The 26,869-nt window shown below is 41.8% G+C and overlaps 2 protein-coding genes across 7 annotated transcripts in view; both read left to right on the forward strand.

The window, feature by feature from the left end:
* LOC149349598 (ras-related protein Rab-24-like) overlaps positions 1–12,871 on the forward strand; it is a 24,672-nt gene extending 11,801 nt beyond the window's left edge. Inside the window, exons 4-7 of one of the 3 annotated variants that reach the window (XM_089578624.1) lie at positions 3,108–3,254; positions 4,851–5,001; positions 8,869–8,931; positions 12,237–12,871. In XM_089578624.1, coding sequence (XP_089434750.1) covers positions 3,108–3,254; positions 4,851–5,001; positions 8,869–8,931; positions 12,237–12,289 — 414 coding nt within the window. In that variant the 3' untranslated portion in view covers positions 12,290–12,871. The other 2 variants (XM_089578623.1, XM_089578625.1) reach the window with 2 other exon arrangements.
* Positions 12,872–12,990: 119 nt separating this feature from the next.
* 5PtaseI (inositol polyphosphate-5-phosphatase A) overlaps positions 12,991–26,869 on the forward strand; it is a 28,817-nt gene continuing 14,938 nt past the window's right edge. For 2 of the 4 annotated variants that reach the window (XM_089578620.1, XM_089578619.1), the window contains exons 1-10: positions 12,991–13,511; positions 14,302–14,343; positions 14,424–14,524; positions 15,970–16,057; positions 17,355–17,418; positions 17,508–17,611; positions 23,166–23,282; positions 23,366–23,421; positions 25,466–25,550; positions 26,598–26,693. In XM_089578620.1, the coding sequence (XP_089434746.1) occupies positions 13,452–13,511; positions 14,302–14,343; positions 14,424–14,524; positions 15,970–16,057; positions 17,355–17,418; positions 17,508–17,611; positions 23,166–23,282; positions 23,366–23,421; positions 25,466–25,550; positions 26,598–26,693 (813 nt within the window). In that variant the 5' untranslated portion in view covers positions 12,991–13,451. The remainder of the gene's footprint in view (positions 13,512–14,301; positions 14,344–14,423; positions 14,525–15,969; positions 16,058–17,354; positions 17,419–17,507; positions 17,612–23,165; positions 23,283–23,365; positions 23,422–25,465; positions 25,551–26,597; positions 26,694–26,869) is intronic. The other 2 variants (XR_016290131.1, XR_016290130.1) reach the window with 1 other exon arrangement.

Consider the following 26,869-nt stretch of genomic DNA (forward strand, 5'->3'; position numbering starts at 1 on the left):
AATCTTCGGGGATAATGGAATGTGCAGAAAAATTGCTGATGTCCACCTCTTCCACAATTTCTCGGATAGTCATACGACGGTCCCGCATCACCACAGCGTTCACTTCGGCAATGATCTAGTCATTTCGGCATGTTGATGGCCGACCGGAGCGTGGCTCGCTCTCCGCCGATGTGCGGCCATCTTTAAACCAATTGTACCGCTGTTTAATTTGTGTGCTGCTCATAGCATCTTCACCGAAAGCCGCATTGAATATTCCGAACAGTTTCCACTTGGTTGTCATCCCGTTTCTGGCAAAATTTGATGCAGTAGCGCTGCTCCTGTCGCTCTGCCATTTTCCTTGTAATAAAAAACCGACGAGAGCACTGCGCACTGCCTCACTCAAACGCTGCGTCCCAGCGAATGACACTATCGGCAGGCCGGAAAATATTCGTACATGCGCACGAAGGTTCAAGGACGGCTGGTGCAAGCGCGCTTGTTTCATATCCATCAGGTGTTCGCAAAAAAAAATAAAGTCGGATACTTTTCTAACAGACCTCGTATATAAAGGATGTGAAATAAACAGCAAGACCATTTTTGCCTTAAGAGTGGTGTTAAACCATCAGCGTTGGTGCACAACAATATATTCAGTACTTTGCTTTTGTCTTTCCCAAGTCTTTTTTTTATTTTTCTGTCTGTGCACTATTACCAACACCCAAATAATTGCATATAGTGTCAGTTAGTACTATATAGTTGTCATTAACTGCAGAATTTTTGGTATTATCATTTTTTGAAAAGCTGTTCAACGTATGTTTTTAGTTCACAATGAACTTGGTGTTGTGTAGTGAATCTCCATTGAGGCAAATTGGATGAGACCATGAATATAACTTCAGCTTTTAATAAATTAGGCTTGACTGAATCATCTGTCATCACTGTTAGCTTTTTTTGTAACAAGATGGAAATTACAAGATTACGAGAACAGCATTTGTTTTGCAGTTCATTACTAAAGAGCACACCTTCATTCATGCCAACTTCCCTTGAGTCAGAAGTCTAGCATACTAGGCAAATATCTAAGCCTTCATGATAGCAAGGCATGAAGGCTAGAAGAGAGTGGTTGGTGTTGGCAAGTGGAGATTACTCACTACCCACGTTGTATGATGTGAAGGAGGTGACGTCAGTGCTCCACAATAGACTGATTTTGTAGCGTTTTCTCTCAGATGCAATGGGAAAGCCAATACTGCACAAGCATGATGCCTATGACGCCTCCAGCTGTAGCTGAATTTTTGCATTACATTGCTGTAACCATGGTGTCTATTTTTTATTGCTTCGTCCAGTCAGTGATATTTGATTACCACTGCAGTGCAAATTAGTACTTTGGCATGAAAAGATAAAGCCTGCCCCATTTTATTCATAAGCCTCATATACCACTGGTGCTGCCTCTCAGCATCTTAAATGCTGGGATTGGCAGCAGCAACTAATGATGCTGCATTTAGGGTGCGCACAGGTCACTTATCAGATCATGTGATGTTCATATGTTAAGTGGAGTTGTTAGGGTGGAAAACCACTGTGAAGTTGGGCTTAACCAGGAAGCGCCTATGAAGCACTTAGCATTGAGTGATTCTTCTCTTGTTCTGTTTATAGGAAAGGAATCAGTTGTCTGAACACTGTTTCATGAGATGTGAGAATTCAGTTATAATCCAGACCTTTTGCTTTTCACCTGTTACAATTTGCACATTTTCAGAATGCACATACGAATCTGTAGATGATTGGAGGACGCATAATTAACTTTCAGCTAATAATACACAATCTTTGTCAAAGTTTCTAGCATGATGCTCTCTGGACCAAAGGCGATGACGGGTCATGTTATTTATTTTTATTTCTTTGTCAAAGTTTCTAGCATGATGCTCTCTGGACCAAAGGCGATGACGGGTCGTGTTATTTATTTTTATTTATTTATTAAATAAATAAAAATAAATAACATGACCCGTCATCGCCTTTGGTCCAGAGAGCATCATGCTGGAAACTTTGACAAAGATTGTGTATTATTAGCTGAATAATACACAATCTTTGTCAAAGTTTCTAGCATGATGCTGATGGCTAATGATGCTAGTGGCTACTGCTGCTGGGTTGCTCTTCACATTGAAGCGGACTTTTCTCCTAACTGCTGAGTGCCTCCAAAGCCCACAGGAGGACCACTCCTGTGGACATGTGTGAAGTGGGAGCCGCCGCGGTGGCTCAGTGGTTATGGTGCTCGGCTGCTAACTCAAAAGACGCGGGTTCAATTCTGGCTGCAGCGATCGCGTTTTGATGGAGGCAAAATGCTGGAGGCCTGTGTACTATGTGATGTCAGTGCATGTTGAAGAACCCCAGGTGGTTGAAATTATCTGGAGCCCTCCACTACGGCATCCCTCATAGCCTGGGTTGCTTTGGGACATTAAACCTCGCAAACAAACAAACAGACAAACAAACATATGAAGTGGAAGCTTTTGATTATTGATGAGCAATGTTCAGCAAGCTTTTCCTCTTTGGCTGTAGTCTTGTGTTAGGTGTTGCAACAGAGATATGTCACATTCAAGTGAAAGTTTGCAATGTCTTCTTTCCCAGAAGCACATGGCTCTTCAATAAAGTGCGCACCACTGGCTATGCACTTCCGCCTGCAGTGCACCAATCACTGCATGCCGTCTTAGAAGAATGAGGGCTGCTGTTGATGACATCAGTGGTTCACATCATTGTTGACCTCTTCATCAAATGTGAAATGCACATCCTGTCTGGCAATGTAATGTAAGAGTTGTACCGTGGTTGAAGCAGAACAGTCGCCCTCATTCTTCTATAGTGTCATGCTAAGACTTGTGCACCTGTGGTAGAAGTGCATCACCGCGGTGGGGACTATATTGGAAACTGATGTTCTCCTGGAAAAAGGGACATTGCAAACTTTCATCTCAATGTAGCATCTCTTAATAAGCTGCAGCCCTGAAGACAAAACTTGAACGCCGCTTGTCTTTGCCTACATTTCTGATGGAATGAGATTTTCACTTGTAGTTGGTGGCATATTTTTGAAATCATAGACACCTTTCATTTCTTTTGTTTGCTGTCCCTTGAAAATGTTCATGGCTGCCCTTCTAATAATCCAGGATACTGCTGGCAGTGAGCGGTATGAAGCCATGAGCCGGATCTACTACCGTGGTGCTGGTGCTGCTATTGTCTGCTTTGACCTCACAGACCGGGAGAGCTACCAGAAAGCAAAGTTTTGGGTCAATGAGCTACGCAAGCACGAAGAGGTGAATGTTGTCCCTAAATCTTTTCTGAGGAGAGCAGACAGGACGTGCTTTCCTGTCACAAGTAAAACTTAATTTGCCTGCGAGCATATTTCTTGTTGTCTTTGTTGGAAATGTGAGTTTTCTCAAGCTGTCAGTTCATGGGAAGTTGCCGTTAACATTTAGTTTCAATGGCATGGAACACTTTCTGGGTATTAGCTGGACCATTCAGCATCTTCTTGCTGGTGCTCAGTAGAATGAGAACTGAGTTGTGCTCTCCTTGTAGTACCTTGAGCTTGCAAAAGCTACAGCTGAAAGACGCAGGTTCGATCCTGGCTGCGGCATTTACATCTTGATGGAGGCAGAATGATAGAGGCCCGTATGCTGTGCGATGTCAGCTCACAGCAGACGGAGCCCTCCACTATGGCGTCCCTCATAGCCGGAGTTGCTTCAGGATGTTAAAACCCCACAATCCACAATGCTTAAAGAAAGGGGACGCAGCCCTGCTGTTTGCACTCAGCCATATTACTGTATGGTGGGTTCAGTTGAGTCTGTTTTCTGTCCGAGATGTTTTCAGTGTGCTGAAGCAACCATCAATGTAGTGTTGGAAAATCTTTGGATGGGGATTGAAGGTGATGAATGCAGTTTGCTTGATACAGTTCATATAGTCAAATTGGTCATTGTGACCGAAATAATGGCCCCGTACCCCACTTGCTTTCATGAAAAATGTACTTTCAAACAAGGAACGCATACTGCGCAGATGAAAATCAAGAAGAGGGCACACTTAGTCGGTGCTCAGGGCTCCGATCATTCCGTTCATTCTGTTCTTCGTAATGTCGGGAGTGTCACATATGGGTAGGTGTTCCACCAGAGAGTGGGACCAATAACTTGCAAAGGTAGCCCAAAAGAGGCCTCAGCAGAGACGACATGAACTTCATAATTGTCTGTAGTAGGATGCCAGACTTGTGAATTTTAGGCAAGCCATAAAAGATCAGAGTCAAATCGTTTCTGCAGATCAAATGCAGGCAGAGTGTTCTGAAATCTAGGTGCCACTTGAATGTCTCAGCCAGGGCTTTGCTGAGCTTTGCATCTGGAAGGTTGGAGCCTTCTTCAACTTTTCACATGGCCTGTTGTTTAGCAGAGCCAGTGCTTTTTCTCTGTAGTCATGGCAGTCCATGACCTCATTCAAGGTGCCTTTGTAGGCCGGGAGGATAATGTGGTTGTGCCGTCCTGGACTCCAAATTCATAGTGCTAACAGAACAGTGGGCCAAGGACATTGAATGTTATCACAAAGTTATTGCAATCTGGAGAGTTTTATTCCCATCGTAAAGATTACAGGCAGCCAGAAGTTCTGTAAAAGTTTCTTCCACTGTCCGGTATGCCGCAAACTTGAGTGCTACTGACCTGACCTCAAGCATATTTACAAAGCATTATTTACATATTTACAAACCTGTTTTTTTATTATTAAATTTTCGATGGATACTTCTCTTTAAGCTGAGACCTGTTTGCATCCATTATTTGAGTTGTAATTACTGCATAAACATTTTTCTGCAAGTTTCTTTCTCACTTTCATGTCTTGAAATGATTCACTCACTTTCTTTTTTCCTTTTGTTCTTTTAGAAGTGTCAAATTTTCCTTTGTGGCACGAAAAATGATTTAATCAAGGAGGAAGGCAGGTATCGAGCTATCAATTATCATGATGTGCTTGAGTATGCTGACGAAATTGGAGCAAAAATGTTTGAGACCTCCAGCAAGACAGGAGAGGGTATTGGTAAGTATTGCTCATCATTACCCGCAGGCAGGCGATCAGTATTGAACCCAGTTTTATATTCTGTTTGAGTTTTACGAAGTTTTATAGCAATGCAAAAAATAGACGTTAGTGGTTTGCTCTTATCTTCATGACTGTGCCAGTGAATTCAGGGCACTGAAAATTGCTTTAATTTTAAACTGAGCATTTCATTACACCTGTCTTTTTAGAATAAACTTGCAGATAGTGAATTACAGCTTACTGCTTATTGCCGTTGAAAATAAGTAGTCATTATCATTGGTCAGATTAGCTTTCCAAGCAGAGCCTTTGCCTTGAGAAGCCAAAACCAATGTTTTTGGTTATTGGTGTGTTTAGTTAGGCTGATTCTGTAATTAAGGTACTCGTAACGAGTTGGATGCAAAAGGTAGTCAGTTATTTACGTTCACACATGCATGTACATATGCGTGCACACAAATGCAGGCACGCGCACGATTTAATTACAGCACAGCACAATCCTTTCTGATGTAATGCAAGCATATTGCATTTGCACAGGTGATGCTTGAAACTTTATGCAGCAAAATTACTTAAGAAGTATTGAAAGCTGGGTGAGTTGATAATCGTTCATACTGGAAAAACAGTGCAAAAAATGACAGCTGGACATAATAGACTGATCGAGCGCTGACCCTCAACTGAAACTTTTATTCATAGCTAGTCGTACATAATAAAGCTAAAAAAGAACAAAGCTCACTCAAAACACAGAAAAGGAATATCGCCAAAACATACATGGGAAGAAAAAATTTACTGCATTGCACTCAGCTATTGTCAAAAAACTTAATCTCTCTATCAAACAAGGCTTTTAAGGCGGAAGCCTTTAATGGCTCATCGTTGTAAGCAGGAGTTGTCGACAGAAATGTCACGCTTTTCAATTGGTCGAAACGGTCGTGATGCCACAGTGCGCGAATTTCAAACGTGGCCAATTGTACTTTGGCTAGTAACCATGCAACCAATTAAAGGGATCGTATAGTGATGCTCCAAGTAAGTGGGACTGAGTTTAGTTGATTGCTTACTTAACCAATTAGCCTAATTAACCTTTCTAGTCAGACCAGATAAATAAATAAAACCGAGTAGGAAATTGGCCGAGCTCGGGAATCGAACCCCGGTCTCCGGAGTGCCAGATAAGCACGCTACCACTCCGCCATGCCAGCTCAATGGTTTGGAATGAACAAAGGCGCGTCATGTGAATACGGTGTTTTCGTTCATTCCCATCTTCCTCCTTTCCCGTTACGACGACGTTTAGGTGTCCACCGAGATATGAGAGACAGATACATTTCCTTTCCTCAAAAACCAATTTACCGACGAGCAAGGCATAGAGCCGAACGGACGATGGCGTTCAATGGACTGGCAGCATTGCAAGACGCTGTCGCGTTCCGCTCTTAGAGGCGAAGCTTAACACCTTAACCACACATCAGTGACACAAGCAGCAACACCACGCTTAAGGCTTTCGCCTCACCGCACTTTAGGTCAACAAAGTGCCCCCTGATTTTTTGTGGCATTACACACTTGTCATCATTATTTACAGTTTTGTACACTTCCTCTAGACTTAATGCATCATCAGATCCCAGTGTAAAACACACACAGATTCGAAGGCTATCTGAATATGTGGCAAAGTGCTGTTTCCATGTGCCCTCTTTTATATCTGAGTTCTTATTGCAATGTTAACAGCATAGCTCTCACGTATTCTTCAGGTCAAGGGCTAGTAAAATACAGTGTGCGTTCATTAATTCAAACTTCTCATTATTCGAAATAGTGCTTTGATCCTAGCAACATCAAGTGTATTAAAGGTGTTCTCCTTAATTTGAACTCCAAATTATCTGGACAGATTTTCGGGCCTCATCAGGTTCGAATTATCGAGTTGAATGTAGTGTCTTTGTACATGTGGTGCTACTTGCGGAGTAGCACCTACGTAGAAACAACTTGTAGTTATCATTGGTGCTTGGCTCTAGAGAATTGGAATTGCTCCTTATATATACAGAGCGAGCTCACTTCTGCATAGCTTTGTGTGCTTTCATCAAGCTGTATGTACAGTCATGGACAAGTTAACCTTAAATGGCGGAGCGAGAACCAAAAACTACCATTGGTGTCATGCAGCTGTGAGAATGTGAACCAATAATGAGGTAAATACCAGTGTGAGAGTGCTGCCCACGTCTCCTTTTGAGTGTGGTGATCCTGCTGTGATAATGCTAGTGAAGGCACATTTGCAAATCTAGGCGATAGTGTCATGCATACCACTTATCCTTGCTGCTGACTGTTCGGGGCAGATCGGCAACGAAGAAGTAGAGGATCGTGTGGAGTGCGTGTGAACTGAGTCCCAACTGTTTTCCGCCCTGCTCCTGCTCTCGCTAAGCCTCTGGTTAAGGATGCCCTGGCCCATCTCTGGTTGCCTTCTCGGATTGCCTCAACAACCCGTGACGATAGAAGCTAAACATGTTAAATATTTTTTGCAATAGTCGAAAGTGCTCGTGAACAAATTTTAGAATGATACAAGGTGCAACAAAGCCTTGCCTCTCGGCTTGTGTAACACTGGTTGTGCTGACACGGGTGCACTCTCGTGCCAATATTTATCTTGTCATCTTGTGTTCTTGTAGCTCCACGGTGCCACCAACAAATTTTGATCGTCACTCCGTCATTTTAGGTTAGCTTGACCGCAAGTGTACTGTTTCATTTTCCAGAAAGTGTGTGATTTGTATAACAAGGCACGTGCTTATTTGTTGCATAATGCTATTAAGACAAAGGCACAGTGCATTAGCAATACTGTGCAGAAGTCCCAATCACAGGCATGTCCAGCATGCAGAAAGCAGGCTTGATTTTAATGTAGAGAAAGCTGGGAATGGTGGAATGGTGGGAAACTACTATTCTGCTGTTTTACTGTCATATATTAGTTTGCTGATTTGAACTGATAGTTTACTAATTTGTCTTCAGACGATATTTAAAGCCTAAGCTTGAACGTATAACTGCTGTACCAGCTATGACACAGATAAACTGGCCAACTGCATGCACTGCTAGATTTGTGGCAAGAACAACAGATGCAAGTGTCAGAACCACTAGGCCACCTTCAAGGAGCACAGCTTGAGTCTAGGACAGGTGCTGTACCAGTTTAACATGCTCCTTTTTCATCTTACTTTTCCCATGTCTGCCAAAATTACTTGCTTTACAATTTCAGTGTTAAGTTCAGGTAGGTATGTAAACCTCACCATACTGTTCTATTTAGGAGATTGCCAAAGCCAGTGAATACCTTGTCACACCCTGGAGTCTCTCCCGTAGTTGAGTGTAGCCATGGTGCAGTCATTCCTTGGCATTTCTGGAAAAGTCCTTACATGTTAAAATGTGTTATACATTGTTGTTTTTCTTCTATAAATGCTGGCCTTTCCTAGGAATAATGGACTGCAGGTTAGTCTGCACTTCGTGGTGCTGATTCTTTTGGATAGCTTCAGTACATTATTTCCGAATGGATTTGGTTCTACTCATAGCTGTGGCTGCAGGACATGTGACTATTCTCACATGAAGGCATGAATAGTGTCCTATGTAATGACATTTTAGTGCATGTTAAATTACCCTTGGTGGTCGAAATTATCTGGAGCCCTCCACTGCAGCATCCCTCATAGTCATATTCTGAGTTGCTTTGGGACGTTAAACCCCATAAAACCATAAAACCAAACCATAGCACAGAAGTCACCTACGCTTACATATGATCCAAGCAGTTATTTGCTGACTAAAAAATGTGTGCATGTAAAAAAAATGTTTTCCAAGATGTTGATGTCTGCTTTTTAAACTATGTTTAAGCTTGCTTGCTTCTTCTGTTTCGCATAACAGTACCACGCTTTTCTTTTGCAGCCGAACTCTTTTGCCAGATTGCAAAAGACTACATAGAATCTATGGCAACACCACGAAGCAAACGTAAGATATTTTTGCATCATGACCTGAAGCACAGCAATGCTATGCTGATCACATGCTTGGCTGTACGACTGTTGGTTAAAAAGTACTGCGGTGCTTAGTCTATGTTAGGCATGAGGGTTTCACTTATTGATGATCGCTTATAGTAGATGCTCATTGGCTAATGTTCTGAGGTGTCACATAAGCTGCTCAAGTAGTTTCAGAATGAGCTTTTGTTGATTGATTACATGAAAACCTTCTTTGAATAATTAGTTGCACATATTTTTTTTCTCACCCTTTCAAGCTATATAGGAACATGTTAGTGCCTTTAGGTTATGAGTTGTGCGGTCTGTTAAGCTTGTGTATAGTCGAATACAACTTAAGTCTGCAGTGAAGCTCTGCCCACATTCAGCCTCCACTCACCGAATTCCTCCACAACGAAAAAGTAGTACGCTGCTTAAACGTTTCTTGTTACCTAAAGAAGAAGCTTATCACAAGAAAAAAATTCTGAGCGCTAGAATTTTGATACATGGAATGTTTGATATAGTCATACATTAAAAAGCTGATTTTTTTTACTGTTGTGATTGGCCAGCGGAGTAATAAAAGACGCTGCGGAGCGCGGCCCAGTGTTAGCAATTGCTGTTTTTTTAAGTTGTATCCTACTATAGTGCACCAGTGACTTGAAGGCTTCTAAGCCACCTTCAGAAACAGGTTAGCTTTCTTGTAACTGTCCAGTAAAATTCACTGGAGCTCGCTACCAATAGTTTCTGACATCTTGGCGCACTTCCTTTAAAAGGTCTGTCTGTATACACGTGCTGCTGGTATTCTGGCTTTAGCAGAATACACATTTCAGTAGGTTAGTAGCATTGGTCGCTGAAAACCAGGATGTATATACAAGACTTAAAGGACGATCGATTGAGCACAGGACAGGGAGACCTTGCAACTATTTCAGGGTACATCGACTGTGTGTGTGTTTCTGTGTGTGCACACGTCTACTAAAAACCCAGTATTTGCACATTACTGATAATTGAGGACTTGCACTCAAAGGCAGAGCAGTGGAACTAAAAATAAATTTGAAGAGATCTAAAGTACTGTTCAATACCCTAAGAAAGGAACAACAGTTTGCGTTAGGTAGTGAGGTAATGAAAATGTTAAGGGATACATATAATCTGAGGCAAGTAGTGACCACCAAACTGGACAATGAGTCTAATAACTAAGAGAATAAGTTCAGTAGTAGGGACCATTGAGCCAGTTGGTCAGCTATCATTCATGAATAATTTTTATGCAAAATGCGTTTTTTCCTTCATCCCATTGGCTTTGCACAAAAAAATTTTTTCAATGGCTGGAGAATAAGAATGGGATGGAGTGCATTTGGCAAGTACTGTCAGGTCATTAATAGCAGTTTACCTGTATACTTCAAGAGGACTACACATAATAGCTGTATCTTGCCAGTACTCGCCTATTATGCAGAAACATGGAGGCTAATGAAAAGGCTTAAATAATATCGAGGGCACTGCAGCGAGCTTTGCAAAGAGAAACTGAATATAAATATCTTGGCGTGACGATAACTAATAATCTAAGCTGGAACAAACACATAAGTAACGTATGTGCATCAGGGTTTCGTAAACTTTGTGTCCTCAAGCACAAACTGAAGAATGCTCCTGCGGACTTGAAATTTTTAGCCTATTCATCATTAATCAGACCCAAGTTAGAATACGCTTGCATTGTCTGGGACCCATTTACTAAAACTAACATTCAAGCGCTTGAAATGATCCAGCGCAAGGCCATTCGATTCATCTTTTCAAAATACCGTTCAACCGACTCACCTACTGCCATAATGCGAGCAAACCGAATTCAAACATTGCAGGTAAGACGTAAAATTCTCAGATTAAAATTTCTTTTCCTTCTCAAACATAACAAGTTGTCAGTGTGCCCGGATCCCTACGTCAAGCCATTTTCCGCTCCACGACCAACAAGACATCGCCACTCTGATTCACTAACTCCATTCACCGCCAGAACTAACCTATTTAAATACTCCTTCTTCCCCCGCACCGTAACTGAATGGAATGCTTTACCTTTAACAGCACTATGTGACATTGACTCCATTGAAGAAATAGAAGATTGACGCCATCTAACTTATTTGCTTTGTGTTTCGAATTTTCTTTCAGTGTTTTATTTTTGTATATTCATTTTGCACTGTATTGCCCCTCCTGCTAGGGCCCAGAAGGGCCTGCAGTATTCTGTAAATAAATAAATAAATAAAATGATAGGGGTAAGGTTAATAGACGTGAAGAGAGCACAGTAGGTTACTGAATGACAAACACGAATTACATGAGTTAATGTATCTTAGCTGAAATTAAGAATAGGAAATGGACGTGAGCAGGGCATGTAATGTGAATAACAGGTACCGATGGTCTCTTCGGTAGTGAAGTGGATTCCCCGAGGAGGCAAATATATCAGGAGGCGGCAGAGAATCAGGTGGGCAGATAAGTTTAGGGGGGTAGGGTGGCCGCAGGTGGGAGTAGACAGGGCTGATTGGAGATGAAAGGGAGAGGCCTTTGTCCTGCAGTGGACATGATTAGGCCAGTAATGACTGTGACGATAGTGATGCTTGCATAAACATGTTTGATCAAGGTTCATACCTTAATCAAACATGCTCTTCAAGCAATAATGTCAAGTACAGAAGAAACAAGCTAAGAAACAGTCTGGCCACGCAATTTAACTCATATTATGGAGTGATAATTATTCACTCGTCATAAAGAGATAATTATTAAGTATTCCTTCTTATGGAAAGTGGGTCACTAATTTTTTTGGCAGTTTGGCTTTTATGCTTTTGTAACGTCATAAAGGCAGAAGTTGGACATTCTGTTTGCTGTACATGTACAGTGCAACATGTGAGTGGCACTATAATAGAATATTTATTTGCACATACAAAAGAAAATAAAAGATGCTATATAAAGCAGTGCGCTCCATGTAAAACAGCTGGGTGACAGTTGTTTTACATGGAGCGGGTGTAAATTGGGGCTTAGTTCTGCATCCATTATCATGATGCTCTTAGACTAGTGAATCTTAATCTGTGCAGCTCAACACGTCACAGCATTGTCTATGTATGCCCTGTGGGTAGAGCTAAGTATACTCTGTGTATTTTCCTGGGTGGGATCAGCAAAACAAGTGCAAGAAATGAAACGAAGAGTGTTATCTGTTGGTGCTTTGTATAATATTAGTGATTGTGTTTTTTCTGCCCTAATTTTGTGCTAGTTTTTGAAAAACTTGAAATGTTGTTTGCTGAACCCTTTGGTGCCATTTTTTTTTTTTTTTTTTTTCAGCAGGAGCAAATTTTAGGCTTGAAGAACCAACTTCTCAAAGTGGAGGTTGCTGCTAAGCTCTGCTTGATGAAGATCTACCACTTAGTGGAGACAGAGGGGGACCATTGGCCACACTGTTCAAGTCCCAGACACTGTTCCCCGCCCTGGTCTAGTCACAGTGGACTCTTCAAAGACCAGTTATGTCCTGACTCATCTGCCACATGACTTTTTGAGTGCCGTGACTTGATCAAATGTAGCCTTTATGCAGTGAGGTATCACAAGAATGTTTCCCACAATTATAAGTACCCTGCCAGACCTACCCAAAATAACTGCTGTCAAGCAATTACTGTGTACATCAATATATGCCTTTACATTTTGTTGGAATATGTGTATGAGATTGTTGGTATTTCGTCAGCAATCTTTAATAGGTCGGATAGATAAGCAAAACGAAATTTTGTGATGTGGTGTAGATTTGTGATTGTGTGCGTGGTTTTAATTCTAGTGCTGGCGAAAAGTGTTTTGGGCAGGAATTTTATTTTGCGCATGCATTCGCGCCGCGATGTGTAGCGATGTAATTTGTATGGAAGTGCATTTTTATCCTTTTTACATAATTAATATGTGTGCTCCGATTGAACGGCGCAATAAATCGTTTGTTTCGACACCGAGTCCTGCCTCCTTAATGTTCTATCGCGCACTGGCAGCGGTGAGTGACGCCAGTGGTGCGCGCCCCAGGTGAGCATCTCGCGGAGCGCATTTTGCGCCGTGTCAGCGAGCGGCGAGGAATGTGCACGCGCATGTGCTGCGGCTCTGGAGCGCTCCGAGGCCGCGACGCATCATTCCGGCTAAGCTTGATTGCAGTTGCTAATGCGGTGCGTTCAAGCCCGGTATTTTTTTTTTCTCTGTTTCCTCATCGTTCTAAGATGTTGTCTGATGAAAAAAAAATAGTAGAACCGTAGTTTAAATGCGTTCTGTTTACTGTGCGATTTCGGCGCAAGCCACCATAGCGTAGCGAAAGCACACGCAGGCGCATAGTTGCCCAAACAGTCGTTGACGTCAGGAGCGGTGGGCGGGCTTGATTGTGCGCTTCCGCTAGGAAGAGGACTCCGACTGTGATCATGGACGAATTCGCTCTGGGCTGATCGGCAGGCTCAACATGGGAGCTTCTGGGGGCCTCCCGTAAGCGCACCTCGTTTTCCTCTGTCGACACGGCCATACCAGGAAAGGCGAACAAGGACAGTAATGGGCGAGAACATACCGGTGCTTCTAGTCACGGCCAACGTAGGATCCATCTTTGAAGAGGTAAGGAAGGCCTGCGTGCATTTTCCCAGCTTCTAGCGCTCTGCTACTGAGCAGCAAGGAGAGGGAAAAAAGTTGCACGCTGCACATTTTTTTCATGTTGCGAAAGTGCAAAATAGCGTGTGCTCGCTCCTTCCGTAACGTAATTGCGTGTGTCGCATTGCCGTAATGTATTCCCGGACGAGTTGCACGGATCCACGCAACCGATCGAACCGCCGCTAGTGCAGCTGCAACTGTCCCTGCGCCAAACGTATTACCGCTGTGCGGTGGACATGGAGACGGTGTCCACCTGCGTGCAAACGCGCGCGGTGCATGCTCGTCGAAAATGCGGGCAATTAAGTCAGTCCTTGCGCTCTCCGATGTCGGCTGTCGGTGGGGCGTCTGATCCCTGTAGAGCAGCACAAATAAATATATGCGACTCAGTCATGCTTGCATCGTCGGAGAGCGTAGCACCCCGCCCCAGATCGCGAGATAAAAATACACTGTTGACGGTCGCACGCACTGTTGTAATCATCAGATAGGAGAAGTGTAACCTGTGACATTATGTTTGGGGCTGATCTTGCACCATCGACGTTGAGATTGCTGTCACATTCTTGGCTTTAACGTGCGTGTTGCTGCTTACGAGCGCTTAATTGTCGGGAAGGACAGTGATCTGAAACATTGCTGTGAGAGAACTTCGAACTCTGCATCAGCTTGATCGAGTTTAACACTAGGCACCTGAACTTTTCCTACACATGCTTATGCTCCGGTACTAGAAACGCAAGCGCTAATTGTGCTCCACATCTATTTGCAGCCTCGAACACTTTTGCCAGGATGGATAGGCGAGTTCCTTCGGGTAGGTTGCTCATGCCATTTTGGGGTAGAATGATGTTGGGTTATAAATACATACACTGGTTCTTGCTACACAATGTGCAGACGGTGAAGCAGTATCAGCCCAGTTTTCTGGCTCTTCATTGTCAAGAGGTCGGCGGCAAAAACTACGAAAGGACTATGCCCCACGTTGCCGACTTTATCAGGTGAGAGGTGTACCACAGTGGGTCCCAGATTCACTTGAACTTGTGTATTTAGGTGAAAAAATTGCAATGTATGAACTGTCTCAAAAGATTGGCGCACTTTATTATGCAGTTATTTCTCAAGATTACTTCTTTCCCATCATTAATATTACAGTATAGGTGTGAAAGCACGGCTAAAACATTATGCACATTATAATGTTTCCTTAACCACCTATCATTTCATTTGACATATTTGCAGCAGGGCTGAGTTCAAAACACATGACAGTTGTCTGCTGTCAGGGTTGGGCAGCCATGTTCTGTCATGGTATTTGTTTGCAAGCTAAACCTGTGCAGACATTGCTGTTTGCAGACTGGCTTTGTAACCATACATCTACAAAGGCGTATGGGTGATTGAAACCTTGATTGAAATTTACTCCACGTTGGGGGATTCCTCTAAACACGGTGCGATACTCACTTTGCTCTTGGTGTCACTGTTTCATGTTTCTGGCATTGGAAACCTTGAAAAAGTGAAGGTGTTCACAGGACAAGGAGCAGCTGGCTAGTTTTCAGAACTTGAAGCATGACTCATGCAGAGGTGCATTGCAGCCATGGCAGAACAGTGGGCTATTCTCCTTTGATTTTAGTACTCTTAAGTTGTACATCTTGCATGCTAAATCCACACGGGGTAGCTCATTCAGTCTTATACAACAATGCAAATATCTGTCTGCTAACCATCTCACCTGTTGCTGGGTTTGTTAAAGCTGCCGTAGGGCTACCATGTTCATTTATGCAGTTTATCGCCAAGTATGAGCATGGCACTGCACATTGTACAGTGCCCCCTTTTTTTTGTACACTTGGTATGCCAGAATTGTTCTGTTTCTCGGGTGTCTGTGAGCACTTAAAATTACTTTTTTTGCTGCATAACGCTTTCTTTATTCTTTTTCACATTTTTTTCCCTCTGTGCACTGGTAAGAGGCATAGACACATGCTTAATTTTTCATGTTTTAATAGAAATATGTCCCTGCACTTTTGAAAGGGAAGGGTCGGAAAGACCATCAAGCAGAGAAATGTGATGATGTTGATATTGAAATAAGGGAGGAGTTACTCATTAACCACTGTGCCATTAATCTCTGTCCTGTGTGCTGATCACTTGCATTGCTAGTCTTTTTTTTTTTTTTTGAAAGTTTAAAAGTGTTTATTTAGCATAAGAGTACAGAATACAAAGACATAACTTCAAGGACCCAACAAACATTGCTTAAGGGTCCCAAGGAATTATCTTGATGAAACGTCTATCACATATTTCATTTGTTCCTCTGTTGTAAACATTCAACAGAGGAACTTTTCCTTTTATTATTTCACATTACATGTGTACAAAGACTGAAAACTTTGTGCTGTTTCATGAGTGGGGAAATTTTAGTACTGCTAAGCCCCCTTTTTGCATCCTGAGATGTGCATGTTCTTACGTGCAGAACTCTCATGGGCAGCGAGGAGCTCTCAAGCTATTCAGCAGTTCAAGTATTCTTGGACGAAGACTTCTCTTGTGTAGAAAAATTTACGGTGAGTTTCTTGCTTGAAAATCACCTGACGTGAGAAGGTTTTTCCAGCTGTGTCATATTTAAGTGAATGCTCAGAGTGGCCAAAGATGAAATGGGGACGGAATTGTGTAAGCAAGCCTGATTTGTCTTGCATTATGTACTTATTGCGCAATGCATTGACATGATTATTATGGTTGCACACATATTGAAGCTCTTAAAATCTAATATTGAGTGATGGTGTATTCATGTAATTTGCACGTGAAATACGTCTTTTGAGAGGCGTTGAAGTTTTAAAAAGTATTTTGAAGGTGTTTTAGAAATGCACCCCTTGTTCTAAGAGGAAGTCGGAAAAGCATACCTGTAAGATGGTGAGCATGATTAAACTTTGCAGTGCAGTGTATGACAAAAATGTCAAGGCTCATGCTTTCTTTGCTTCCCCACTTTTTTCCCTTTCTTTTTGCCTCTTAGCTAGTTTTGACATGGCCATTTTTCTGTCTTATATAACCACCCTATTAAGCTGTCTTTTCATAGGTGAAAGCTGGAATAGCATCAAAGTACCACCAAAATGCTGGTTGTGGTAATGATGGTTGTACTGATTTCTTAAAGAAACAATTCGCTGTGACGCTATCTAACGCAGTGCCCCATGTGCAGTTTTCAAACATGCACTCATATTTAATGTATACTCAGTAGTTGAAATGAAGAAAAAGAGCAGTGTTGATTTCATTGTGGTTTTTGTCATACATGATGTTTTAAACTATAATTGAAGATCACTAGACTGGCTTGTGTTCTGCAGATATTGTTGAAGGTGCTTGTCAGTTGCCCTTTATGACCACTTATTTGCACATCTATCTCTACAAAGAACTTATGGCATGAAAACTATGCACAGAGCATGTGAAGAGGTAGAGTGCAACCTTTTCATTTACAGAATATGTTTATGCACCCAAAGAAATCATCAATTAAAACTTAGCAACCCTTATTGGCAGGCATGGTTATTGGAGTTGTGACAGGAGCAAAAATGTAGTTCTCTCTGCCTTTATTGCACGAAATTGTAACTGAGAGTCGGAAGGAAAAGAAGCATGGTGGAAAAGAGCTCAAGGTTGAGAAAGTGCAATATTAAACACTGATTGAGAATAATGTATGTCGGGCGATCAAGGAAAGGAATATTTTGTTAAGGCAGTAGTTAGTTGCTTGTCTTGCATGATGGAGTCTGAAAGGGCCCCATGTTAATAACTTTTGTTAATTTGTGCATGACATGCTAGATAACCCTGATTTCATCATCATCATCATCAGCCTGATTTACTGGCCCTCTTTTGGTACAGGCTCTGGGAAACTTGTACTTTATCCACCAGTCATTGAAGAACACCCAGATCTGGGACTTTCAAGGTGAGAGGTCTCTTACTGCTTTCGTAGAATTTTTTACAAAGCTTACTTAAACCCATATTTCTGTTCCTCTCACACTGCATCACCTCTAGACTGCTGTTTTCGACCAGTCACAGGAAAGGAAGCTCATTCTGGAAACATAGAAAAGGTGTTCACCAAAGAAAAGGTTAAGTTTCCACAGGAACTTTTTCCAGAAGTAAGTCCTTTATTTCATATTTTTGATCTTTTGCTTAAGCGTCTGTCAGTCTTCTTGGCTGTTCTGCCATCATTCCATGCAGCAGTATCTTTATTAACATTTGTCTTATCGCGTGCATAATTTGCAGTGCTATTCCTGCCAACATTCTAAACAAAAAGCTTGATGTGGTACGGTCAGGCGGCATAGTCGAATAGATGAAACATAATTTTTTTGTCTGGAAGAGTTCTGTGACCCGAGGATTTCATCATGTAGAAACACTGTGGAGGCGATTGTACTGTTCAATTGATTTTGCAAATGCTTAATGAAAAGTTATGGGAAAAATTGGCTCTAAATGCTGCATTGTGGAATTAATGAATGCTAGCTGATAGTGTGGTAGTCTCACTTGTATCCTTAATTCCACTGGACGGTATGGTGCTCAGGGTTTTGAGTGGCCCTCTTTCAATAATGATACCCATAGTATTTTCTGCTGACTGCTACAAAACTGCGCACGGGAAGCCGTAGAGTATGGCCCTGCATTGCATACTTTGTGTGGCATAAATGGCTTCATGAGAACACTCTGGGGTTTCTGTTCGGAACCTAAAGCAGCTAGATCTTGTTAGAATCTTGTTAGATCTTGTTAGCTTGCCCTTCTTAGTGGCCCAGTTGTATACTAGGTCAGGTTGCAGACTTGTGGTGCATGAAATCATGGCATTCTATTTTCTTTCCTGCTTGCAAGAACACGCTTCTCCTGTTTAAGTGTAATGCCTGTTTGTAAACTAGTGAACAAGATTTGATGTCTGAAACCTCTGGCTCACTGTATGCCTCATTTTGTTATCTGCTAGAGTGGACATTCTTGTTTATGCATGACAAATCCCTCTCATTTTGTCTGCTTGATCAGCAGTTAGACGTTATTAAGTGAAGCAATGTACAGTGCCAGCAGTTCATTGAGGTTGGTGAAGTGTACATTTGCAATAGCATTGCTATGGCTGTCCCTGATCTGGTAGTGGTAGAACCATTTAGCAAATCATTTGAACTGCCGCTCAGAATGGGTGTCAAAGCTGGAGGCACAACTTGACACAAACGCACTGATCATATGCTGCTCTAAACGCAATACCAGTACTGCATGCCACCTCATTCTGTGCTGTTTCACTGCCTCTCAAGCAGACAAAATGAAAGGGATGACTCCTGCATGTGCGGCAGGGTCCCTTCTGTCTGACAAGCTGATGAGCTGCAAACCAAGCCACATGTGTGGAGGTACTGAATCTGGTTGGAAAATTTCCACAGACAGACATCTGATATGGTACTGCTGGTTTTCAGATATATCTCCTAAACACTGTATAACTGAAACAAACTTTTTTTTTTTTTGCAGCCTGTCTTAACCTCTGTAATTTCTGTGTTCTTTGATGATTATATATGGCTCGGAAATGTTGCTAAAAAGCCATCTTTTGTCATGATTTTGGAATTTGTGCCTTATTTAAAGTCATTCTTGTTACTACCTTTAACTTAGTGTCTTGCCACTGTCAGTTGTGTAAGCCACCACGGTAGCTCAGTGGTTATGGTGCTCAGCTGCTGGCCTGTAAGACGTGGTTTCGATCCTGGCCGTGGCAGTCGCATTTCAATGTAAGCGAAATTCTGGAGACCTGTATACTGTGCAGTGTCAGTGCATGTTAAAAGAGAACCCTGGGTGGTCGAAAATTATTGAGAGCCCTCCACTACGGCATTCCTCATAGCCTGAGTTGCTTTAGGACTTTAAACCCCATAAAACCAAAACCAAACTGTCAGTTGTATGGGTGTTATGTAGTGAACAGGGAGCACCTTTAAGCACTGCAGCATAACAATGCCTGTCACATGTACCCCAAACAGCTACATGGTCCTCCTTCAAATTGTCATGCATATTTTATACCTAAAAGTGCAATATCTCTCTCTCTCTTGGTTCTGCAGTGCACCGAGATGTTATTTATGGAAAAAGCTTTGGGAAAACCTCAGAATGATGGAAGCGAGGGCATGGGGTATTGACCAGAGGATGGCAATTTTTGATGTGAAATAGTGAATAGAAAAAACAAAAAAACTCTACGTTGTTCATATAGGTTAAACAGTAAGAGTAAGAAAAAAATTGGGATGAAAAACAGAGGAAACCAGTGGAACATAACTTTTAATGTTATTCCAGCATCCAGAGGTTTGTACTAAATATATGCCTGATTCTGCAAGTCATGACCTCCGGTAGTGGCTGCCAGCTGTTGAATAAGTGCATCTTATTGTCTTCAGGCTTCATAAAAAAAAAAAGGTTGCATTTCTTTGGCATTGCCCAAAGGCATTGTAAACGAACAATTTTTTGTAAGGTGCCCTCTTGTGCCGCACCTTCCTTGTTCGTATCCTTCTGCCAACCAATCTCAGTCGTGGACCACTTGCCTAGTTCTTTTTCTCGTCGTCTTTGTTTTACCTTTGTGCGCAGTTACTGCTGCTAGGCACAACTGTCAGGGCACCTTTTTTCTTGGGCTTCTCCTGATAGGTTTCTCCACCATGACATTTAGTTCCAGCCTCTCTTCTTTTCTAATAGGCGTCTTTTTTGGTAGTGTTGTGGTAGGCAATAGTACATAACCCACATGCTGAGCGCATCGTGTGAGATCTTGCTGCTTTATGTGCAATCTGAGAGTGTATTGTCAATGCTGCAACTGGAGAACTGCCAGCCTTTTACTATTTCCTTGTCGGTTTCTTGTTTAATGTACTTTTTTGCACTTCCGCTTTATTTTTTATGCCTGCTGATATGTTCACCGTCTGTATTATCTTTTTAATTGTGCTCTCAGAGGCTTTGATGAGTCTAATTTCTCCTTTCTTTATTGAGCTACATCTGAAAATCACATGCAAATGCATAGGTTGGTTCTGGGAATGCTTTGCATAAAAAAAAGAAGATACAGCTGCTGGATGCTGTTCAGTACTGATTCTTTTCCAATTCTAGTGCTTGTACAATGCGAGTAGGCCATTTAGCTTGGCCTATATCCGAGACATCATTTTTCAAACACATCTTGGAGTCTGAGGGCAGGCTTGCTTGAAGGCCATCTATAATAAGTAAGCCGAATGTTTCGTGGAAGGTCACAAGTACATAGGTACGTGCTTCAGTTGATATCAGCTATTTGCAGCTGTATATGTATTGAGAGGCTTTCTCCAAAGTGAATAGTGTCAGCATTGCAGCATGTCACCACTGTAAAGTCCTGCATTCAGCTCCAGCCCTAAGAGAATGGTGCCCAGGCTGCCCTGAAGCATTGGAGGACGTGTGTTGGACTGCAGGTGCTGTTGACAATGTGCTGTCTGGTTAAGGCTGGCCTCTTGAGTGGGTGCATTCATTTAAGCAGAGCGTAGGGTGTCATTGTCACTTCATTGCTCTAGGGGAGGAGCATAAAGTCATTTTGTTGCATGTTGTTCAGCTTTTCAAGAATGTGTAAAAAAAGTGCCTTTACTTTTCTGTGCTACTGAAAGTGAAAATTTTTCAGCATTGTTATAAATGTATGTTTTGTAGAATGCATCCCATGTTATGTTTGGAACCAAGGTTCGAATATAGTTTGATTTTTTTGTCGCTGTTCTTCAAGATAGCTACAGCGACCTTCACCACCTGACTCATGAGTAGCTAGGAGAAGCCAACTTTTCGGTGGCCTTGGGGCCGTACTGTGCGCATGGGATTTGGAGTGTGTGGCTACAGACGTGAAAAGAATGCAGTGTGGGCCATTGAGAAAGAGCGAGAGTTGAGTGGAGTAGGTAAAGGAAAGAAAGGTGAATAGGCTCTGGACTGCGGCAAAGGTGGCCGCTGCTGCTTTGGAGGCTGGATGCATTAATATGTCCAAGACTTTGCTGAGCTCGATGATGTTGCAGGCATTTCTGAAGTGCTGCCTTTAAAATGGTATCAGTGTATTCTTTGCTGCTGTATTCTTGCGTGTCGTCTTCATTTTTGTTTTCAAGCCCTCATGCCCTCAGTGGTAGTTGAATGGAACTGATCGCTTTATATGTTTTTAAAAATTTTCTTGAGGTTTCAGACTTTCCGCCCATATTGTATTCATTGTCGCATTATATATGTGTAAACACAGTAGTTTCCTTTGTTTTTGCTGTGTTGCAGAAGCACGGTGGAGTTCATCATTCTTAAGAAATGTGTCTGTTGAAATACTCTTTTGCTCATAGTTTTTTAGGAAGCACTTGAAGGCACAAACTGAGTCCTCTTTTCATCTCAGTTGCAGTTCTTGAACTATGTGTCATCAGCTGGCTCATCTGGCTGGTTGACAACCGGTTATGCTGATTCATTACTGACTGTCGGTTAGGATTTGTTCTGGAACTCAGAATCTTTTTGTTGAGAATGGTGCTGATTTTGATCTACGAACTATGCTTTCTTTAACAAATGGCAGGTTTTTACGACACCACAACCTAGTTGGCAACAAAGGAATAATTTACAATAGCCATCTTTGTTGAGAGCTCCACTGCTTTTCTTAAGTTGATGCTGAAGCGCATGATGCACAAAGCGCCATGCTGCACACGCCATGCTTCATAACTGAAGGTAGCTGGCAGTTGAGTGCTTTGGCAGACACACAAGCGAAACGAAATTCATTTCAAAGTGATGGGGATGAGGCAGAGCCTTGAACTGCTGACACATGGCGGCTATACGTGGTTGCCATTCCAGCAAAGGGAAAGTAAGAAAGGGCTCTAAAGCTGTAATGCCCTGCACGTAAAGTTTTTTTCTTCTAGCCTGTAAAGATATTACATTTGAATAAAAGTTTGGAATGTCCTCTCTCCTTGGCGCACATCATTTCTGAATGTAGTCTCTCTTTGTGACGATGCACCTCTGCCCCCGGCACACCAATTTCAGCATGCCATTACAGAGGGATAAGGGCAGCCATTTAGCATCTCTCACAATGCTACCCAGACTTCATGCCATCCGATTTTTGGCTCTTCTCTGACATGTGAGGGGTACGTGCTTCACATCTGATGAAGTGTCCATGGCAGTGCACTGTTGGTTTTGTCAAGAGCCACCTTAATTCTTCAGTGATGGCATGCAGAAACTTGTGCACGGGTGGTAAAAGTGCATTGCCAGTGGTGCAGAGTATACTGCAAAATAATGTGCTGCCATGAAATTTTTGTTTGAATGCTGCATCCTGCAGTTCTACCTCACAACGAAAAACAGTACTATCCAGAATAGAAGACTTAACATACTTTATACTAGAATGTGCTGCAGCATAAAATGCTCCATTAGGTCAAAGAGAAATTGACAGAGAAAGTGGAAGCTTGGAGGAGAGCTGTGGTACTCTGGGGAAGGGAAGGAGGTTTGTCATTTTTACCAGTAGTATTCTGTATTCTGCACATATCCATTCTACCTGAAGCAAAGGATCATTACCTATGTGTGAATGATGATAGCTGCCGTGTTCTTGTATGAACCAGGCATTTGTTAGAACTGTTGTGTACCATCAGTCATTAAAGAAATTTGCAAGAGATTTTGTGTGTATTGTATTACTACTTTGTGTATATTACTGTAAACTGCAAAGCAGCAAAATTTATGTACTGCAAGCAGTCAGTACGTATGGATTTTTGTTTGTTGCAGTGCAAGTGGTCAAGAAAAGGCTTTATGCGGACAAGGTGGAGCTTGCAAGGCACAGTATTTGACCTAATCAATATCCATCTATTTCATGACGAATCGAACTTCATAGCAATGGAATCTGTGAGTTGAGAAGCACCATTTTATAGTTGTGTTGGCATGGTCTGTATTCAGGTATTATTCAGTGTGCCTTTTTTTTCCCCCAGTTTCCTTCTTCATACACAAAAAACAGACAAGGGGCTCTTGACTATACCCTGAACAGGTATGCAGCAAATATCTGACATTCATACTTGGTTGCATCATCCTATTGCAAAATATAAAAATAATGGTTTCTCCCTTTGGCTTGCTACAAAACAGTGTTAACCAGTAGGCGTTGTAAAACTGAAAATGGTTGTGTGAATCCTTGCCTCGCTCATGCTCGCAGTGTAGGTGGTAGTGAACTTGTAGTGCACTTGTCAGTCTAAATGGACATCCAGCAGGATCGCAAGATATTTGCAGCTGTACTTGAGTTTGCGCATGACAACTTATTGTTGAAACAGCCTAACAGCCTTGTTATGTTATCTAAGAAATAGTGCTCCTCACTCAGATTAGGACTAGAAGAAGGCCTTTTTAATGGAATGTTAGTTAAGAAGCATGTTTTTTCTAATAAATGGATATAGAAAGGACCACAACTGGAAAGAAAAAGAAGGTTTCTTCCAAAAGGCTGCTTGACAGCATAATGCTTGCAGTGCTAGCTGATCAACTGTGCCTTCATTAATGCCTGCATCTATTGTACATTCATAGTATAGTGCAGGATTCTACACATTGAGGGAGTAACTACCATTTCTCTCTATACTTCACCTCGCAAATTGTCTGTAGCATTCTGAAAGCCATAGCTCTCTAGTCCAATCAAGGTTGCAGAAACACAACCAATTGTCCCTCAAATCTTTTAAATGTTGAACTGTATTTTGAATAATTATTGCAGTAATTGGATAGGTAGTTCTCCTTTTTTCTGTTTTTTTTTTTTTTAAGTATAGCGAGCGTTTCGTTCTCTGGTTAAGGGGGGATGAGGGGATCGAAGGTGACTTTTCTATTTTTCGACTTAGAGCGATGAAATTTGGCAGACTGGCTTAAAACAGCATCAAACAATCAGATACAAAGTTTCACAGTGACAGCTTGAGTAGGTTCCCTTGTATCATTGTTTATATGTTGTCCCCATGTTGCTTGCTCGTGGAAAGCCTAGCATGACAAAAGAAACAGACTACAGGTCTGTAGATGCTTTTAGTATCTACTAAGAAGTGTGGTGTAAATCAAGACTCAATTTTTTTTTAAATTTCTCTGCTCTTTTTTTTAAAGGACATAATATGCACTTTCTCTTTATGTTTAGAATGTATCATGCTTTAATTACCATGTAGTAAAAACATGTAAGCCTAAATGGTAAATCTGAGACTGTCTCGATGCAGACCATATTTCATTGATCACAACAAAACAAACGGGGTAAAAATCCATGCACCCATTGCTGTGCTACTCTTTCCACGAGCAAGGTATTAAGCTCAAAAAAAACTTTCAAGAAAACAAGCCTGAAAGTTCTAAGCTAGCACACATTGTCTATGTGTAGACACGACAAATATATTTATTTGGAGCGCTTAAAGTTAATTTTTGGGTGCAGTATTTCAGTACAACACAGAAACAGTGTTGGAGATGCCAAAAAGTGTATTTTTCAAAAATCGACTTTTGTCACGATTTTTGCCCCACATCCCCCCTTAAATTAGCAGAGGAAGTTTGCACAAACAGAGCACTGTGGAGGCATGGCTACGAAGTGGTGTGCCGCCATTGGCAATCATGTCATTTGCTGAGTTGGCTGAGTCTCCTACGTGCAGCAGCTAGACACTGGTGCTCTTTCCTTCCCGGTGATGGAGCCACTAGTTGCGGTATGACGGGCTGGGTATGGAGGAACACATTCACGCTGTGCACGCCATTGTGATAGGCTCAGATCGTTGTACCATCCACAGTGCTGCAAATAACTTGTGAAATGGAATATAGGTCACTGGACAGCCGTGCATGAGTCTGTGTGCAATTCATGGGGACCAAGGGCCAGGTTCCTGCAGTCCCTTCACACCTTTCCACATTATTGATATGTGAAAAATGTGCTTCAGTTGTACTTTCATGCTAGCAGCAAATAACTGACGAGGCTGCTGAGTCATCTGGTTATCGCAGTATTTTTTTTTTTCAAGAACTTTGTGTGTGGTAGGTCATCTGTGATTTCATATATGTTCAGGCAGTGCTTTCATATCCTAAGATTAAGGATTAGCATCTTTTCTTTCAAGGATCCAGAATGACAAGTACGAAAATGTTCCATTCTTCATCTTTGGAGACTTCAATTTTAGACTTGACACGCAAGCCGTCATAGAGGTGATGTACTTCCCACCTTCCATTCCCTCGTGTTGCTTGGCCATGCTACCTGTCGTTTCTTAATATACTGGTGGTCATATTCATGTTATGTTTATTTTCTTCAGTGAGCATGTCTTTGCAAACAGGCATGCTATATGACCCAAGGACACCGGGATGAAAAAAAAACGACCATTTTTGTCGAAAAACCATATTTGTGGTTTTTTGCTTGTTTTATTATGTGCAAGCCTTTCTCTTTCATGTCCAACGATACAAGAGCTGAATATAGACGCAATATTACTAAGATCTGCAATGTAAACACACCAAGTGACCAGAAAAAAAGAAACAAGTGAGCTACTTTCACGACAGCAACAAATTCAAATAGCTATGTTTCCCACTATTGCAGTGCTGTGCACGCAGGCAAACAAAGCAGTCTTGTTCTCATCCTCTGGCACTTTCATAGCGTGAAAAAAAAAAATTTGAAACTTGTTTTTTTGTGTCCCCAGATGCTGCATTGCCACTGCCTCTTTAAATCGTTATCATTTTCATGCAACCCGAGTGCTTGTGCATGACACTGTTGCGGTAACTCTCATCGCATAACAATGAGATATGGTATGGGTATGCTTTACTATATGCAGAGTGCAGCTATACTATTTTTATTGCAATTTATGGGGGGGGGGGGGGGGGGGGAGTCAGATATGTTACAACCGTTGTAGTCCTATCATCAAGAGATATTCTAAAGGTTAATAATTTTTGGAAAATTCTGAAATTTATTCATGGCAAACTTTTTTTCTCATTGCATAGAAGGAATCATAGTGAGCTAAATGAGATTTCTCAGAGCTGTCTTATGGATATACTGGTGGCAAATAGGTGGAATAAAACATCCCTGTATTTGAAATGCATGGCTTGCATAAGTTTAACCATGCAAGATTGGTTAAAACTGACAACAGAATTTAAAAGGACTGGCAAATATCTCTCGACTGTAAACTTTTTAGTTGCCTGGCACAAATATTAACAAAATATTTTTGTTCTTGAGTATGTCCCCTTAAGAATGATTGTTTCTCCTTGCAGAAAATTACAGATAAGGCACCTCCAGTTCAAGTGAAAAGTGCCAAAAATGGAGATGTCACGAAAGTTCTCTTCAGGGATCCTAAGGATGAGAATAAGGTAAGCGTCCTATGTTATATCCGCCTGGACTGTAGTCCAGCTTTAGTAGAAAGCTGCAGGATGCTGTGGTTGCATAAATCACCTTTTGAAGTTCATGATGTAGTTGTCATTATCATTTCAGTTTCGTCTGCCTTACCAAAAACTCATGACATTGCCACAGCGATCCAGGGCTGCAG

This window comes from Amblyomma mixtum, chromosome 3 (assembly GCF_055824585.1).
Source record: "Amblyomma mixtum isolate Tamu chromosome 3, ASM5582458v1, whole genome shotgun sequence".
Classification (NCBI taxonomy): Eukaryota; Metazoa; Arthropoda; class Arachnida; order Ixodida; family Ixodidae; genus Amblyomma; species Amblyomma mixtum.